The following is a 16,892-nucleotide window of genomic DNA, read 5'->3' on the forward strand; positions in this document are numbered from 1 at the left end:
CCAAGGCAATCATCCAACTGAAGCAACTTGCATGGAGGAACTTACAGATTCAGGTGTAATGGCAGAGGTGTATGGTTTAAGTACTTAAAAGGGAGATTGCTTTAGCTTAGGTCTGATTTACATTCCAGAGGAGTACCTGGGCCTCACAGCGAGAAGGGAAATGGGGTCTGCAAAGAAGACTGAGGTGCACTTGCAGAACCGTATGTTGGTCAGTACTGTAATGTAAAGAAAGGTGTGAGAAGGCAGGACTGCAAGTGGCACTTGGCCCACAAATAGCCAGAGAGTCGCAAAGCAGACCATGATTAAGGTGCATCCGTCTCTAAACTGGAAGGGAAAGGGAAGGGTTATTGCAGACCTGGATCGAGGTGCACTCGTGGAGCTCCTATGGCAGCCCCTGTAGAAAGGTGGAAGGGACTGCCAGCAGCAATCTAGTGCATTAACAGCGCTGCCTACGTATATCACAGTCAGAAAAGTACGGGTAGGTGTGCAGTGGGTGAGTGTGACATGGGTCTTAATGCTAGGTCACTCAGGGGGGCAGAGCACGGAAGGTGCATTGGCAGAGCTGTTCTTGGCTCAGTACCCGTAGCGTAAATGCAGAAAACTCCTGAAGCACACTGACACATGCGTGGTTGCCACTCAATGATGAAAGAATAAGAAAACTGCGGAGCTGTTAGCGAGTAGCTCATCACCATTCCTGCATCTAGGCTTAAATATATGCAAACACAAATAGATCTTAGACTGCTCAGACGCAACCCATTACCACGAGGGGAGGTGCACTGAGGGATTCCTTACCGGCGCTGGGCATGTGGCTTCCTCGGGCTGGATTCAGCAGTTCTACTGGTTGGTCTCGCCCCGAAAGTCCATCTGCGGAGAAAAAAAAAGAGCAGAAACTCAGATAAACATAAAAACACAAGTGAACCAACTGTGAGAACAGCAGCAGAAATCCATTACCAGTCAGAAACAGTCAATGGCACACTGCAGGCAGGCAGGCGGGCACTTGGCGCGCAGAGAAAAGGCAGCGGTACTGCCGCTGCAAAAAGTCATAACTGAATGCAAATAAACCTGGATCACGGGGTGGAGGCGCCTCTAAAAGAACATCATGTTTCTGGAAGAAACCCCGCACACATAAATCTGCAGAACCCAGAGAATATCGGAGCACACGACACGAGTGGCAACGCTCCAACCCGTACAAAGGGCGGGGTAAACCTGCCTACCGAAAAACAGAAGGGAAGAGAAACGCTTCCCAAATTTTATACGTTTAATAACAATATGGTGCGGCGGCTGAGAGAAGAACAGCCCCAGGAGGATGCAGCTAAAAATAGCACAGCGTGCGCCTGTCTGTGCGTGCGCGCGCCTGTGTGGAGACTGCAATGGGAAGGGGACTGAGGCAGATTAGGATGCAGAAACACGAATCAGCACAGCTCACATGGCTCAGGAGGTGAGGAAGCAGAGCTGACAGGGTTGGGGAAAAGGAGGTAGGAAAGCAGAGCTTGCGGGACCGCGGAAAGCACAGATCGCACAGCTGGAGCTAGCACTAGCAGGCAGGTAAACGAAACAGAGCTAGCGGAACTGAGGATAGCGAAAAACAAGGATGGCTTATTAAAGAAGCAGAACTCGTAAAAGCGTAGATAAGGGAGGTATCTACGTAGAGCTCATTGGGCTGGAACCTGGCACGGATGCAAGGAAGCAGTGCTTACGGTGCTGGAAAGAGCAGGGCAGTCAGGAAGCAGAGATCATGCACTACACATCATGTTCCAGAGTGTCAAGGAAACAGATCTTGCAGGGTTGGGGCAAAGGGGGCAAACACAGAGCTTGCTGGGCTGGGGATAACAGGGAGCAGAGATCATAGTGCAGGGGACAGTGGGGAGCAAGCAAGCTGAATCAGAAGAGCATGATATTACGGACGAGCTCGAACGACTGGGGATAGCAGGCGGATACATAAGCAGTGCTCACGGGGCTCCAATGAGGCAAAGCTCCCAGAGCGGAGGATAACCGAGGTAAGGAAGAAGCGCTCAAGGACTGACGATAGTCGACAAATAAGGAAACGCATCGCAGGGCTGGGCATACGGTAGTTTGGCAGAGTATGCGGGGCTAAGAGGGGAGTGAAACAAACCCTGCGGGACAGTGGACAACGGCTGACAGGGAAGCAGCTTGCGCAACTGGGAGCGGCAGAAGACATGAAGTCCGTGCCGGAGGGGATTCTAAGGGTCCGGAAGCAGAGCTCGCACAGCAGTGCATAGAGGGGTGTAATAAAGCAGAGCTGGGCTGGGGTAGCAGAGATAAGGAAGCTGAGCGTGCACAGCTGGGGATAGACGGGAAGCAGAGCTCGCTCGTATGGCCGAGAGGAACAGAAGGGGAGCTTGGAGGGCTGGGGAGAGCAGGGCGTTAAGGAAGCAGAGCTCACACGATCTGGAATAAATGCGATGGAGAAGCCGAGTTTCCCTATCTGGGGAGAGCAGGGAGGTAATTACAGAAGCAGAGCTCACAGGACTGGGAATAACCGAGGTAGAGAAGCAGAGCCTGCACGTCTGAGAAAAGCAGAGCTACGAAGGTAAACTCACACAGCAGTGGACATCAAGCAGGCAAGGAAAAACAGCCTGCAGGGATGTGAATAACTGAGGCAGGAAGGCAGAGCTTGCATGGCTGGGGACAGCAGGAAGTAAGGATGCCGAGCTTGTAGTGGTGGAAATAATGGAGACAAGTCAGCTGAGCTCACAGGGATGAGGATAACGTAAGAAAGGAATCAGAGCTCACGGGACAGTTGATAGAGACGTTATGAAAAAGACCACAGGGTCGAAGAGAAAGGTAGGGAAGCATAGATCAAAGGGCTGGTTATAACCGGATTCCTGAAGCAGAGCTCACAGGGCTGGACCTCACAACCACGTAAAGAGGAGATGCAAAAGTAAAGCTTATAGAGCGGGAGACAACCTGTATATGGAGTAGGCAGAGCTCACCTCTCTGCGTACAGGAGGGCCGGTAAGAAGGGCAGCTCAAGTAGAACGGCAAGGATATAAGGAAACGAAACACAAAGCACCCGCATTAACAAAGAACTAATGCAGAATATGTTGCAAGGTGTGGCATAACAAGCTCACCGATCTACAGTTCAAGCAACGTAAAAAAGAGCTGACATGGTGAAGGTAGAACGTATGCAAGATGCATAGCTTACCGGCACTGGGGTAGCAGTACCTGGTCAACACAGGAACAGTTGGAAACAAAGCAGGCAGGGCAGAGGACTAGAGATGCAAGTAAGTAGAGCTTACATGTCTAGGAATAATAAGAATGTATGGTGGCAGAGCAATGCATCATAGAAATACATAGATACGGAGGTTTGTGAGCCATCGAGTATAGGGTGAAAGAGCTATAGAACAAGTGGACTGCGAATAATAGGGTTGTAAAGAAGCAAAGCTCAAAGGGCTTGGCACACTGGGATTTTTGAATGCAAAACTTACAAGGCCGAGGATGAAAAGACAGGGTGTGCAGAAGAAGCAGGGCACACTCCGAGATCTAGGAGCGACAGCTTGAAGAACTGTGAAAGGTAACGAAGCCAGTAGATCCTGCTGGACTGTAAACAACAGGTCAGGTATCAGAACCCCATCTGCTAAGAAGGATGCAGGTTACCAGGTCTAGATTGGATAAATAAGAATGAGATAGCAGAGCTGACAGAGGTAAGAATAAAAGAGGTACAGAATGAGTACTGGCAGAGCACGCGCTAACGAATGTAAGCAAGCAGAACTCTAAAGACTGGGAATAACAGCGGCAAGGAGGCAGACTACACAAGGCTGATAATGAAAGCTAGCACAGTCCAGATAGGCGGAGAAAAATGACATCCAAGACATCAATGAGGAACAGCTTGGAGGTTGGTGATAGCAGACAAACAGGAGAGTCTTATTAGAAAGCTGTGCTTGCAGGGCAAAGAAAAATAGAGTGCTTAGGAGAATTGTGATAGAAAGATGATTAACTCAATGGGTAGGAGCATTAGGATTTAAGAGACTGTAAAACACAGTTAACACAGTTGCCAAACATACGCAAACACTTGCCACCCAAAAAAATGCATATATGTCTCACGAAATTATGACCCTATGCACTTCTTGCAAAAAAGAGCTGGACTAGTAGCTCTCACCAAAGTGCTTTAATAGATGATTGCCCAGACAACCATACTAACATGTGGGCCCATAGATATCCGAAACTCCAAAATGACTCACCCATATCCAGGAGTACCACAGGAACCGACTTCCCAGCTAACAACAAGCGTTGGTATAGTTCTTTGTTTGAGGGTATAATACTAACTCCGCTATGGCTTCGTTTAGAGCAAGATGACTGTGCATTATCCATATTTGTAGCTTTCCAAAGATACCTGAATATAGTATTGATCTTCCAGAATATGTTAGCGAAAATAATCGGAATACATTTGGGATAACTGTGATATGTTATGCCAAGGCAAATTAGGTTTAGTAGTGAATCAGTATAGGAGTTATATAGGGGCAATAAATACGACCACTGAGGAACCCCATACATTAACAGGATAGACTCAAAAGGTATGAACTGAATTTGTCACTGTTTTTAGAAAAGATGAAAAACACTTTGTGGCTACAGAAACTCCCAATACGTCACCAATACTATACAGAGAAGAGAGGGATGAAGGGTATGAAACTACGAAAACACGTCTAATAGCATTCGACTGGTAGGAATAACCTCACCATTGAGGAGTGCTTTAATCACCTCCCATCCATGATGATGCAGCTCCATCACTTCCCTTAAATGATGAAATGCTGCTCCTAGTTCTTTCATGTGTCTGAAACCAGATGGAAAATCCCACAGAATTAAATATACCTCCAGGAATGTGTCTAAGTCAAGAACAGGAGCGTCCTTGACGTCTTTGATTAAAAATAAATATAAGAAAACAAATCTACCAGGAGCTAGAGCAGTTTCGCTGGAAAGTAGCTTCAGAGGTCGAGAAACTTGGTGGTAAAGCGGTCTCAACTCCCTGAAGGAGATGATGGCCCAACCATGATGGGGATAGATGGTGCCCTGCTGAGTGAAGGTTTGAAGGTTCTGGAACTAATGGTGCTTTTGCTGGCAATGCAGTCACACTTCAAATGGGCCTTATCAGGTCATTTAAGAGTGTGTGTACAAACAAATAGGTATTGCATTGAGGCCAAAATGACTGTACATGAGTCCAGACTGTAAGGCATTTTTACTTGAATCACTGGGGTAGAGCAAACTACAGAGGTTTTGAAAGAGAATGAGTTCTTTAGAATCTTCTCAGGTCACATAGCAGGAAATCAGCAACCCTCACTAGTTTTCTAAGTGCAGTTCTCGCTACAGTGGTTCATGGTGAAGACATTTGGACGATTAGGAGAATTCAAAGATGCTTGATAAAGTGAGGATATTAAATGGTGACAAACTAGTTCCTTTAGCATGAAATTGACTTCGTTTGTGTCATTTATTCAGTTGTGATGAAAAATACAGAGGGAAAAAGCACCGTGGTGAGACTGATAAAGGTACTGTTCTTGTCACTATAGAAAGAAAGCCCAGATAAACTGGTTTTTGAAAGTTATCTACTAAGAAGGGCACTACGAAAGAAGAGAATATTAGAATTCAAGAGGATTGGAGAACTGAATTCTTTCCTGAATTTAGCCCTGCTATACTTGATAAGGGAAATTAATTTTAAACTCTGTGTAGAGAGGTTTTGAAATTGGGAGCGCAACCCAGGGTTCTCTATCCAGCCCACTTGTGGGTAGTCTGGGCAGGAGGGTCTCATTGTTTTTAGTCAATTGGAAAAGATCACAACTGCATACTTCAAATATTAAGGACAGTGGCACTCCAACTGCATAACTTTGCTGTGTGTATAACTGGATTCGGTCTTGTTGTTTTGACTACTGCACGACGTGCCTGCTTGAACTGGGGGCCTCACTATATATCCTTGCGTTCTTTTGCTTGCTACGATATTAATTGTTTATAACATCTTTATAATCTTTCTTATAAAACCAAAGCCCTACCATAATAACCCCAACAGATTTGTAGACTTCTAACTGATAATTGCCTATTTGTCACTGCTAAGCACAGTTTAGGTTGGTGCCCATTAGTGACACTATTGAGGACTGTTCTTATATACCAGAATTCGTGCAAAAAGCAAGCATGTGTAATGTGTAAAATGTAACTATTTAAAACAAATTAAGTTGTTAGAAAATGGATTTACCATTGTAACGAGAGTGGGGTCCTGGGATTATTATTATAATTTTTTTTAAAAAAGGGAATAGTTCAATCTTGTTTTGAAGAGTCTGGATCAGAGACCAGTTCAAAAGGCTAATTTCAAAACGGTGAAATAGTGGATAGTAACGTTCTTATAGTTGTTAGGCACTGCTGACCAGCAAGCATCTCCCTCACAGGTGGAGATATTTAATGATTTTAAAATTTCTCCTGTATTATCTACAGAAACCGATTTGCACTGAAGCACATTTCTATCTGATTGCAAACCAGAATCAAATCCCCCCTTACACTAGAACCATTTACCATTTTCATATGTGAAAGGAGTTTACACCTGATATTTCCAGCTTAATAGGTTAAAACATTTTTTTTATACCACTCGGGTGGTGAGTGACAAAACAGACTGAGAATTTCGAATTTGGATAAATACGAATATGCCATCCCAAACCTCAAAGGCGTCAACAGCAGAACAAACTCATGAAAAGCTATAAGGGGATCTCAGATGAGCCCAGCACCAACTATTAACAGCATTTCTGCAATCTTATCCGGTAAAGCATGTCTTTTAATGCCCTAGATCATGAAGAACGTCCACACAAAGCTCAAAGACACCAACAGATTCAAAACCAACCCCAAGTCATCAAGAATATCTGCACCACCACCGAAACATAGTACTTAACCAGCCCCAACAAAAAGAGCTTCAAAGTAATCTCCAATCATAAAAGGTGGATGGAGAACATTATTAAATTACAGACTGCCTCTGTCATGGAAACCCCAAACACGAATTCTGTTATAATGGCTATGACTCACCTGCGCATACAACCATACACTACTTTTCATTAATGTGGATTGTTCACTCTTACTTGTTCAGCTGGCGTCTGTCTTGGGCAACCTGCCTACAAAAAAAGCGGGTACCCAAGAGTCATCGTCAAAACTACCCACTCTGTCAAACTTAAAATCAATGTTTTCACAGAGAGCCCCGTCTCCACCTATGTTTCATGCTGGCATTCTCCCTTTATAATAACTCACACACTAATGGCTAAACTAACTCTTCTACACATACCAAAGGTAAAGTCTCCAAACTGGTCATTCATGACTGTTAGCACCATGAAAGTGAACTGGTCTGATCACTTTCTTGTTCTTCTGATGATACTAATACATATCACTTCAGCTCACTTTAAACCTCAACCAAAAGATGGATTAAAAGAATTTTTAGACAAGTCACCAAACAAGATTGGGTACAAGTTCCAAACACCAAGGCGTGGGTCCTGGGCTCACTGCGCCAACGGACTCAAGCTACACCGACTGAAGAGGCCTGAATAGCCCGGAACTGGTCTTGTACTAGAATGCCCCTATTGGAGCAGGGTCATGGCTGATTTCTATATGGCTAGTTCCTGTCTCGCAGTGCATGGTGGACAAAATAACAATGGACTAGAATGCGTTCCACAGTAATTACCAGTGGCTGAGACTACCCCAAGCATTCCACCTATCACTATCACTTTTGTGTACACAGCAGAGGCAAACACCTCTGACTCTCGGAATATGAACGCAGTGTTCTCCAGTTACAAACAGGAACCCAAAATTGTTTGATCAAAAATATTGCCTCAGTCAAAAATTTAAGAATGCCTCAAATGCAATCCCTGGTTTAATGACCACCTTTTCCACATGACTAGAAAGACTGAGAAACTATAAAGGCTTTGGAGACAACAATTATTGCAATCCCTAGCCACTTTCAGAAGAAAATGCAAATCTTTGGTGACTGCCATCTCCTAATTTCATTAATTTCAAAATCAATAGCGCCTTAAATTGACCAAAGTAGTTATTCAAACTGGTTAAATCTAAAACTTCCCAAATTCTCAATAACCGTTCCCTCAAGTCAAAACAAAAACATAACAAATAGATTTACTTCTTATTAAAAAAGTTAAGCTATCAAACTCAGAACAGACTCTGAAGGAGTCATACTTGCCATCTATACTACAAAGAGATCGAGAGAAAATTCTGCTATATCAAAGGATAATTTTGAGGGCATCAACATACTAAAGCCAAACTTTTATCAGGATTACATCATCCCAACTCCCAAGTTCAAATCCTTCTCCTCTCTATGGTGCCAACTGATTAACACCACCTTTAAAGAAGGTGCCTTCCCTGATGCTCTCAAAACTGGTCAAATCACCCCAATTCTGGAGTAACGAAATGACATCCCAAATAATGTATTCACCAACCTGCTATGGTTGGGAAAGTAAAGAAGAAATGGACAGCTTTACAACTGACAACACACAGTTACCCAAATGAATCAGGGTTCCAGAGAGAATGTGGCACCAAAGCAGTCACCCTTAAAATTCTAGACGATACAGTGCAGCGCATACTAGATGAGAATGCCACCTGCCATTGATCCTTCAGGGTCCATCAGCAGAGTTCGAAACAGTGAACGATTAGAAGCTACTCAGAATTCTAGAGTCTCACACTGGAATCAATAACTTGGTACTGAGTTGCTTGGACCCGACTAACCACAAACACCTGGTCAGACAAGTGTGCTTCCCCTCGGAAAATGTCATGGCCATGTGGTGTCCCCGGGGATCAATCAGCACTGGCACCAATAGAACACCTGAGGATCATGCTTGAGGAGTCAGGTGTTTCTATTCATAAGTATTCAGAAAGCTGTACCTAAAGAATACCTCCATTAAAGACTTAAGTACTCCAAAAACCTGAATCGACATTCAAAGTTGGATGTCCCCAAACCAGTTCACACTAAGTACAAAACGAATAGAGTTCACTCTGACTCGTTGCACAATGGATATCAAACTCTACAGTGACTACCGTACTATACTACACAGCAATTATTTTGGTGTGCATCTGGGTAAATCAGTGAAATCTCTAGGCATGTGGATTGACTCCCCCCATATGCCTATGATACCACATACTGAACTCACAGCCAAGAAAGCCTGAGCCTAATTACATACAGTGATGAAACTAAATTGCTCCTCTAATCGACTTTTGAAATGTGATACAATCAATCGCTCCAATGTCTACTGACTTTTCTTCTTGTGGAAATTATACACAGCCCTTTATTCAGATACTGTTAACAAGCACTAGGAAATTCTAAACCAATTACGCCAGCCCTTAGAGATCTGTACTGGTTACCTATTTCTATCAGAATATTATTAACATTGTACTGCCTCACTTATAACGTAGTCCATTTTCAACAACCTGAGTACCCCAGATTCGGCATCAAAATCTCACGCTCAAACTTGAAACTAAGAACCTTTGAAAATTTTAAGTTTGAGACAAGTAAAGATCCAACTTAGGCCTAGTCAGGAGCAGCTCTAATGCTTTGGAACTTACTTCCTGTCCATCTGCAACGTTCAGAATATCTGATGAGCTTCTAAAAGAATCTCAAAACCCGTTTATACAACAAATATCTTAACTAATCCAATCTTTTTGCTAAGTAATGAATGTTTATGTGATTCCTAAAACGTAAACAAAGACAAAAGGCAGCCGAGCCCTGTACAGTGTTAAAGACGAGCATATAGTCTATAACGGCTGATAGGAGAGGTAGCTTGTTAAAGAGGCGCCTCTTTAACTGTTTTGTGAACTGGAGTAGTGATTGGTTAGCACGGGGAGCCAACAGAGTTCCATCAGGATGGGATCATATGTTTTGTAGGCCCTGGATGAGATGCTACAGCATGTAAGATGCCCCTATGGGATGCCAGTGTGGAGCCTGGAAGGCATTGGAACAGGGCATAGCCATCTAGATGCAAAAGTACAAGGGCTTGAACATCAATTCTGTAGTCACTTTCTGGAAGAAAATATTTCAGTTCCTTTAGAAGGGAGAACTGGTACCAGACTGTTTTTTTGTTTTTTGCATTTTGTTACTGGAGGGTGAGGTTGATATCCAAGGTGACACAAGGTGCCTTGGCATTCGCTGAAAGTTGGAGTTCGAAGTCGTCAAGAATCGTGAGCTAAGTTTGTACTGTTTTTAGGTCTCGTGCCTAGCGATGCAGTGCGCAGCATTGCTCGCGCAGCGAGAGTCCTTTTGTCTGGGCTTCAGAAACGGAGCCTGGAATCGCACACGCTAGTGCGTGTGCTTTTCCTTTTGTGCTTCCCCATAGGCCTTTGCGTGCCTCTTTTTATAAAAGACTGCACGCAATTGGCCAAAGGCGGGTGCATTGCTCCGCCTATGGCCTAATGGAGTCTATTACGTGCTTGGTGCGCGTAATATACACCAATAGGCCATGTGGTTTCAATTATCGTGCCCAGACACGGGCGCGATAATAAAAAGCACATGGCTAGCAGTGGCGCGCGCGCATCACTCATGGACTTCTTTGTTTTTCAAGCGGAAGTGAAAGTGAACGCATCCCCTGCCGCTTGTTCTTGTTTTCCTAACAGCGTTACCCATATCGTACCATAGTCTGCTAAACATCGTCATCTGTCTCCTCCTTGGAGTGCTTTAGGAAAGTATAGATTTAGAAAAGAAACAACCACAACAATAATCTCCCTGGTCTGGGCTTTCTATTATTGCCAGTTGGTGTGCACTGAGGCTACTTCCAACATTTTAGCAGCGCTGATGTTGAAAAGGCAGTTGAATTTGAGCTACAGGAGGGTAACCAGAATATGGAACAGAAACTGATGGGAAATGTTAAATGTACATGCTGGGCAGTGGGTTGGTGTGATGTGCGGGAGGGGGGGAGGGGTCGTGGGTCTGATGTTCCGCAGACCAGGGGGGGGACGAACAGGGATACCAATTCTCACTCTTCCGATATCCGTTTTGGTACCATGTATGGGGACGAGTTCCCCGGTGTCCTTAAAATGCCAATAAAGTCTGATGTCAAAAAAAAAAAAAAAAAAGAAAAGGCAGTTGAAATTCACCTCTAGTTTGTCAGGCTACACAATTGTTTTGCTTGACGTCATCACCATGGCAACTATCAGGTCCTGTATCTCCGTTCTTTCCCACATGGCAATCATCCCTAAATAAAGACTACAGGAATGCAGAAGCAGTGACGCCACAGGAAAAGTGTGTGAATGACCTCGAATGAAGTGTCCGAGGAACAGCACTAGATTCGCACATGTGCTACAAAAGGCGCAAAGCAGACGAGGTTTAGGGTCCTCTGCTTTATTAACCTTACTTCCGCCACACTGAACAGAGTGCATATCGAGCATAAAGCAAAGTATAATAAAATCAGTGGTTTTATAGAGTTACAAAAATTAATTAAAAAATGCTTAAAATATTAATGTTAAATCCGAGATGGCAGCATACAGGTCTGATTATGGTAAAGCGTTAATGGTAACATATTTGTGTGCTAGAAGTTTTAAGTGACAGCTTTGACTGCAATAAGAACGTTCAGTACTCCAAGATGGCGGACAGCGTTGTGCTCATGGAGGCAGATAAGGGCTGGCACGGAATGAGCGTGCAGGCTTGTCCTACCTTTACATTTATTGTTTTGGATGCTGTTCTAAGCCAGAGCATCTGCACAGCAGCCTCTTCCCTGCAGCAGGTGTTGCAGTAAGAAGAGCAGTTATCAGCGCGAGTGTCAACGCAAGGTAAGAGATCTGCATCCCAAAGAGCTGCACAAGTGGGTTTCTGCATGCTTCATTCCCTGCAAGTTACTTCCCTCAAGTTTGCGTTCAGTCCGGTCTGTGCTGCAACAGAGTATAGTTGGCTAGTGCCGCACAAAAACACCTTGCACGTATTGGAATTGTGCATTTCCGCCTATCATTAAAATTTACCCGCTTTACAGTGACACCTGTCTGTTATTTATTACGAATAAACATATTTTGCTCTGACGCCAGTTCCTTGTCAAGCTCCGCAGTAAAGATCGTGTCGTGGATCACCCCTGCTCTGTCTCAGTGTCGCTGAGTGTTATAGTAGCTGTTAGAGACATTGGCGATGTACACAGCACAGGGGAATCTAGCTTTGGATATGGAGTTTTTGATGGAATGTTTGAGGTGAACTTTGTGTGCTGCGCACTTAAAAATGTAGCTGCAGATATTAAGGTAGTAGTAACAGCATGTCATACATAGTGCGCAGAGAGGGAGTAATTACAGTGACGAGTTTCACTGTAATATTCAGGCAACTGGGCGCCTCTTGGTGAAGCTCGTCATCTTGTCTGAAGAAGTAATATACGAAAGGGACCAGTGTCCGCATGAATAGCCAATTGCTACATCGAATAAGGCAGTATTATAGTTCATCAGGACTAGAATGTGCAGTTCATCAGGACAAGTATATCTCTTGTGGGGAGGGTATCGCCACTCCTCAGCATGTCTGAGTTAGCGCTGATGCTTCTCATTAGAGCCGTTCAGTGCTGGAAATGTTAAGAAGGTGCTCTGGGTACTCATTAATTGGGGGTTGAGGTTCTAGCAGTGGAAAGGGAGTGGGCCCACACTGGGCGGAGTCAAAGAGTCAACTTGTACATTATTGTATTAAATAACGCTTTTACTAGGTTTTGAATGAAATAACATAAGAAAACGCGCATTTGCAATGCAATAGGTCTCGCATTATTAAAGTTTGAGCTATTGGTGTTGCATTATTTAGCAATGCCAATAGCTCAATCTTTTAAAAAGCAAGGCCTATTGCATTGCAAATGCTTGTTTGTTAATAGCTTTTGGCAAACTAGTTTGGTTGAGCTTCAGATGGGCGCTGGTGATCCAAGCCTGGATGATGTGCAGGAAGTGTTTTGATTTTTGGATGTCTGAAGCATCGGAGACCTTCAAACAGTTGTCCATCATCAGCATACTGGTGAATCTTGATGCTGCTATCTGTGAGCATAGCACAAGGCGGCTCTATGTAAAGACTGAAGATGACAAGGGACAGTATGGAATCCTGGAATATTATGCAGGTGATAATGATCTTTTGAAGGTGCCATATGAACAAACCATGTCTTTTAGAAAGGTAGGAGGAGAACCAGTGAAGGACACTGCTGGTGAATCGCAATTGAAACTGCAGGTGCATATGAGGGTTGGATTGTCGACTGTAGTAAAAGATGAGAAATCCAATAATATCAGGAGGCAGAGGTCATCTTCACTGGTGAGGATGGCATAGTATATAACGTGTAAGGTGGTGGTCTCTGAACTGCAGCGTGATCTCACGACACACCACTAGTGAAGCAGGAAACTTATTATTCATGTGATTATTGGAGCTGAACATAGACAGCTTTTCCAATTATCTTGCCAATGAGTGGTAGGCGAGTGAAGGGTTAGAAGCAGGCGAGGTTGTTGGTGTCTAGTGTAGGTTTCTTTAGGAATAGGATAATCTAGCCCATCTTGACAGCTTCTGGCAAGATGCCTTGATTAAGAGAGGCATTGACAATGGTGAGTAGAGGTGAGAAAGCTTCCCCAAAGGGAGCTTTGATGAAGGACAATGTCTCTGAAGTCTCGCTTATTGTGATCGGCTCATAGCAGTATGGTCGCCTTACAAGTCTAATAAATAAATACATACATTTTACACTACCTCAAGTAAAAAAAAAGAGCCCCAACTAATTACAGTGGCTCTAAACAATAAAGGCTCAGGAACGATGGCGTTGATAAAGTGTGATCCCTTGTCTGGAACAAGGTGCCTAGGTACTAATACTTGCCAAGAACAACTACAGAGCTAATAGTACTAAAGAGATCAAGCAAGATAAAACAGTTTAAATAAGTACTATGTTGGAGAAAATCCAGGCGTACGTTCTTATGAAAGTGAGGGTAGAACTGTGCTGACATAAGAGAGACAGAATGGGAATGCCAAGCCTTAGCGGCCAGAAAGCTGACAGATGGTGAGTGAAATGGCTTTTGTTTTACTTCTATCTCCTCTCATTGCTCACAACAAAGAAAAGACCCGCTACAAAGTTGTTGCATCACCTGTACCCAACGGCTAGTTCTCATACAAAGTTTTAACTCCAATGGATTCAGGGTTAAACGTGGTTTCAAATCAGATGGTTGTCAAGTTTAAAAACCTATTTTACCATCTTCACTTCACCCCAAATGACATGATCTATGACAGTGCTGACATCAACTAAAGTGAAGCCAGTCTTCGAAGCCGTCTTTATAATAACAAAATGTAAAATTAATGAACAAACACTTCATTAAAGCACATATTTTTATTGTCAACCACACAGGCACTCAGATATGTAGACAGACATAAATACATACATACACCGGGGGTTTTGGTCTACTGGGCTCTGAGCAGGCTTCAAAGCCTAGTAACGATCTAGACCCTGCAATGATATGCCTAATCATTATAAACACACCCCCAGACAATGCCTCTAAAGGGTTTCCTATATATTCAATTATTACATAGTCACCCTTAACACAGGCATACAATTAAAAGAAAGAAAGATTGTACACAGTCATACAACTGAACCGAAAGTTCTGTGCCTTTACGTTGTCAAAACATCAACATTTGGAACATCACCCATAAATTTAACAGTGAAACTAACCATACCTATACCCTTACTCCAACATTTAGCCTTGCGCTAGCCCTACTCTTTACCTTAAGCCTAAACGATACCATACCGCACCAAACTAATCCTACCTCTAAGACTAACAATGGCACTGTCATTAAGCTTGCTTAAAATCTTATCTTAACCCTTACTTGAACCCCAATCCTATCCTTAAAACCAACCTTCCCTTGGTGTAAAAGTCAATGTAGGTTTATATGGACAGGATGAAATTCAGAGAATGCCAATGTAATCGTGGCTAGGTAAATGTGTTTATATAAATGTAGGTGACTGCAAATGTCATGACTGTACATGTAGCTCCAAGTAAATTGAACAATGTAATGGGGTACACCACATAATGGGAATGGCCTCTTGTTAGTCTCCAGCTCCTATGGCATGAAAAAGGAGGCTGCTAAGGAGCCTTGAGAGGGATAATGTGCAGGATCTCTGGCGTACAACCATGGCTTTTGAGGTCGACCGTCTTATTATGATCCCAGCTTCCGCATCAAAGCAATCGCCAAGTTAGTGATTGCAAGACTTTGAAAGATGCAATAATTAGCTTTGGCAAATCCTAATTCAGACCTATAAGGCAGATAAAGCTACGGGTCTGAAAATCCCACAGCGTTATTTATATTTATAAATCAAATAATTTTTTACATAGCTGTAGAAACCTCGAAAAGGATGGAGCTGGAAATAAAGCACCAACACATCTTAAAATAAGTGCTATCATACTGTGCACAACATCTCCTCTGTGATCGTATGTGAACCAGGAGGTCAGGAAGTATAACTGGGGCTTGAAATACAATGTATGCCTACTACTAGCAGAATCCTGTAGTTTCCCCTTTCGGAATTCCTCGACATTTACTGGCACTTCAAGAGATAAAAGGAGAGCCAGAGACTGCTCTGAGAAATAACTCTCAGGAGCTCAGCAGTGACAACGAAAAAGCATCATCTTATTTCAGTCCCTAGCTATAAAGACTTCTTTCTGAAGCCATAGCAGAATAGAATGTAGAAATGTATAGCTGACATAAGCAACTTTAAACAACCATCAGATAGGATATGGCCCATTTACACCTAGGACAGCCAAACAAACTTGGAATTAGCCCCAGGGTATGCTGACCCGATGTAAACAGTTTGCTCATCTTTTCAATGTCAATAGAGTGCAATAAAAGTGGGTAATGGTAACAGTGGTAGGTTACAGGACTTTGGAACTACTCAGCTAAAGTATTAAGGCTACAGAAACAATATATTATTGTAATATTATGCAATTTTCTTAACAGGCATCATTTTGTATATTTATTCTATGGGATTATTCCATGTCTGAAATAAACTATTTTCTAGTTCCAAGAGAACATTTAGGAGTTCGTCATTGGCTGTTTACCGAAAGATAAATAATAAACATGCAGAAAATTAAGCAATGACAAGCAAATCATCTAAACCCACTGATCAATGTTCCCTTGTTAGTGGGTCAATTAACAAAGTATCCACTCGAAGCCACAGATTGCTCTTATTGTATCCTGTGTGCAGTCACTCCAAGCCAACACCACTAAAGAAACTATTTCGAGCTTTAGACTTGAAGAAGAGACCAGTAATGGAATGGTGTTTGAGAGCATATGGGTCAAGAGGTCTGGCTCCTCCCGAAAGGACTGGACCCAAGCCCTTAGAGCAAACATAGGAGATTTCATCAAGGACAGCCAAACAGGTAGGGAAATGCGAATTAAGTAGGAGTATAAGTAAATGGCATGTATCCATGGCTTAATGGTTTCCAAGGTTCATTCTTGGCAAGATTATTAAAGCTGCACAAACAATACCAGTAGTACAAGCCAGAGGTTATAATTCACGCTGGAATGGCAATCACCTGCCTCCTAAAAATACAGGAAACTTGAGAGGGTGGATGACCAAGCAGGGTAATGATCTGGGACTATGGATCTTCAAACTTTGGGGTTTTGCCAGTTACAAGTTTAGAAAGGTCCCACCTCCCAATATACCATGGAAGGTCGTTGCATTTCTTGCAGTACCCAAATTAATTGTTAACTCTGTATCCTTTGAAACCCCTCTCAAAGACTGTTTTCTTAGTTCAGGATCACAACAGCTGTAATCTGTAAACAAAACGTCATTAGCTTGTTCATCTCCTTCACCGTGCGGATCCAAGCCTTTGAAACTATCAACACTGAAGTGCCAATGATAGGAGAAGGCCCACTTAACAAAACATTTGAGCAAATAAATACTACACAACTACTTAGCCTAGTGTGGAGACAGTAGACCTATAGAGCAGAA

At 43.2% G+C, this 16,892-nt stretch overlaps 1 protein-coding gene across 7 annotated transcripts in view; it reads right to left on the bottom strand.

Moving 5' to 3' along the window:
• HDAC4 (histone deacetylase 4) overlaps positions 1–16,892 on the bottom strand; it is a 1,546,655-nt gene that overhangs the window by 932,840 nt on the left and 596,923 nt on the right. For all 7 annotated transcript variants that reach the window (XM_085645137.1, XM_085645138.1, XM_085645139.1 and 4 more), the window contains one exon: positions 793–864. In XM_085645137.1, the coding sequence (XP_085501263.1) occupies positions 793–864 (72 nt within the window). The remainder of the gene's footprint in view (positions 1–792; positions 865–16,892) is intronic.

The sequence above is a fragment of the Triturus cristatus genome, chromosome 3_1 (assembly GCF_964204655.1).
Source record: "Triturus cristatus chromosome 3_1, aTriCri1.1, whole genome shotgun sequence".
NCBI classification, from domain to species: domain Eukaryota; kingdom Metazoa; phylum Chordata; class Amphibia; order Caudata; family Salamandridae; genus Triturus; species Triturus cristatus.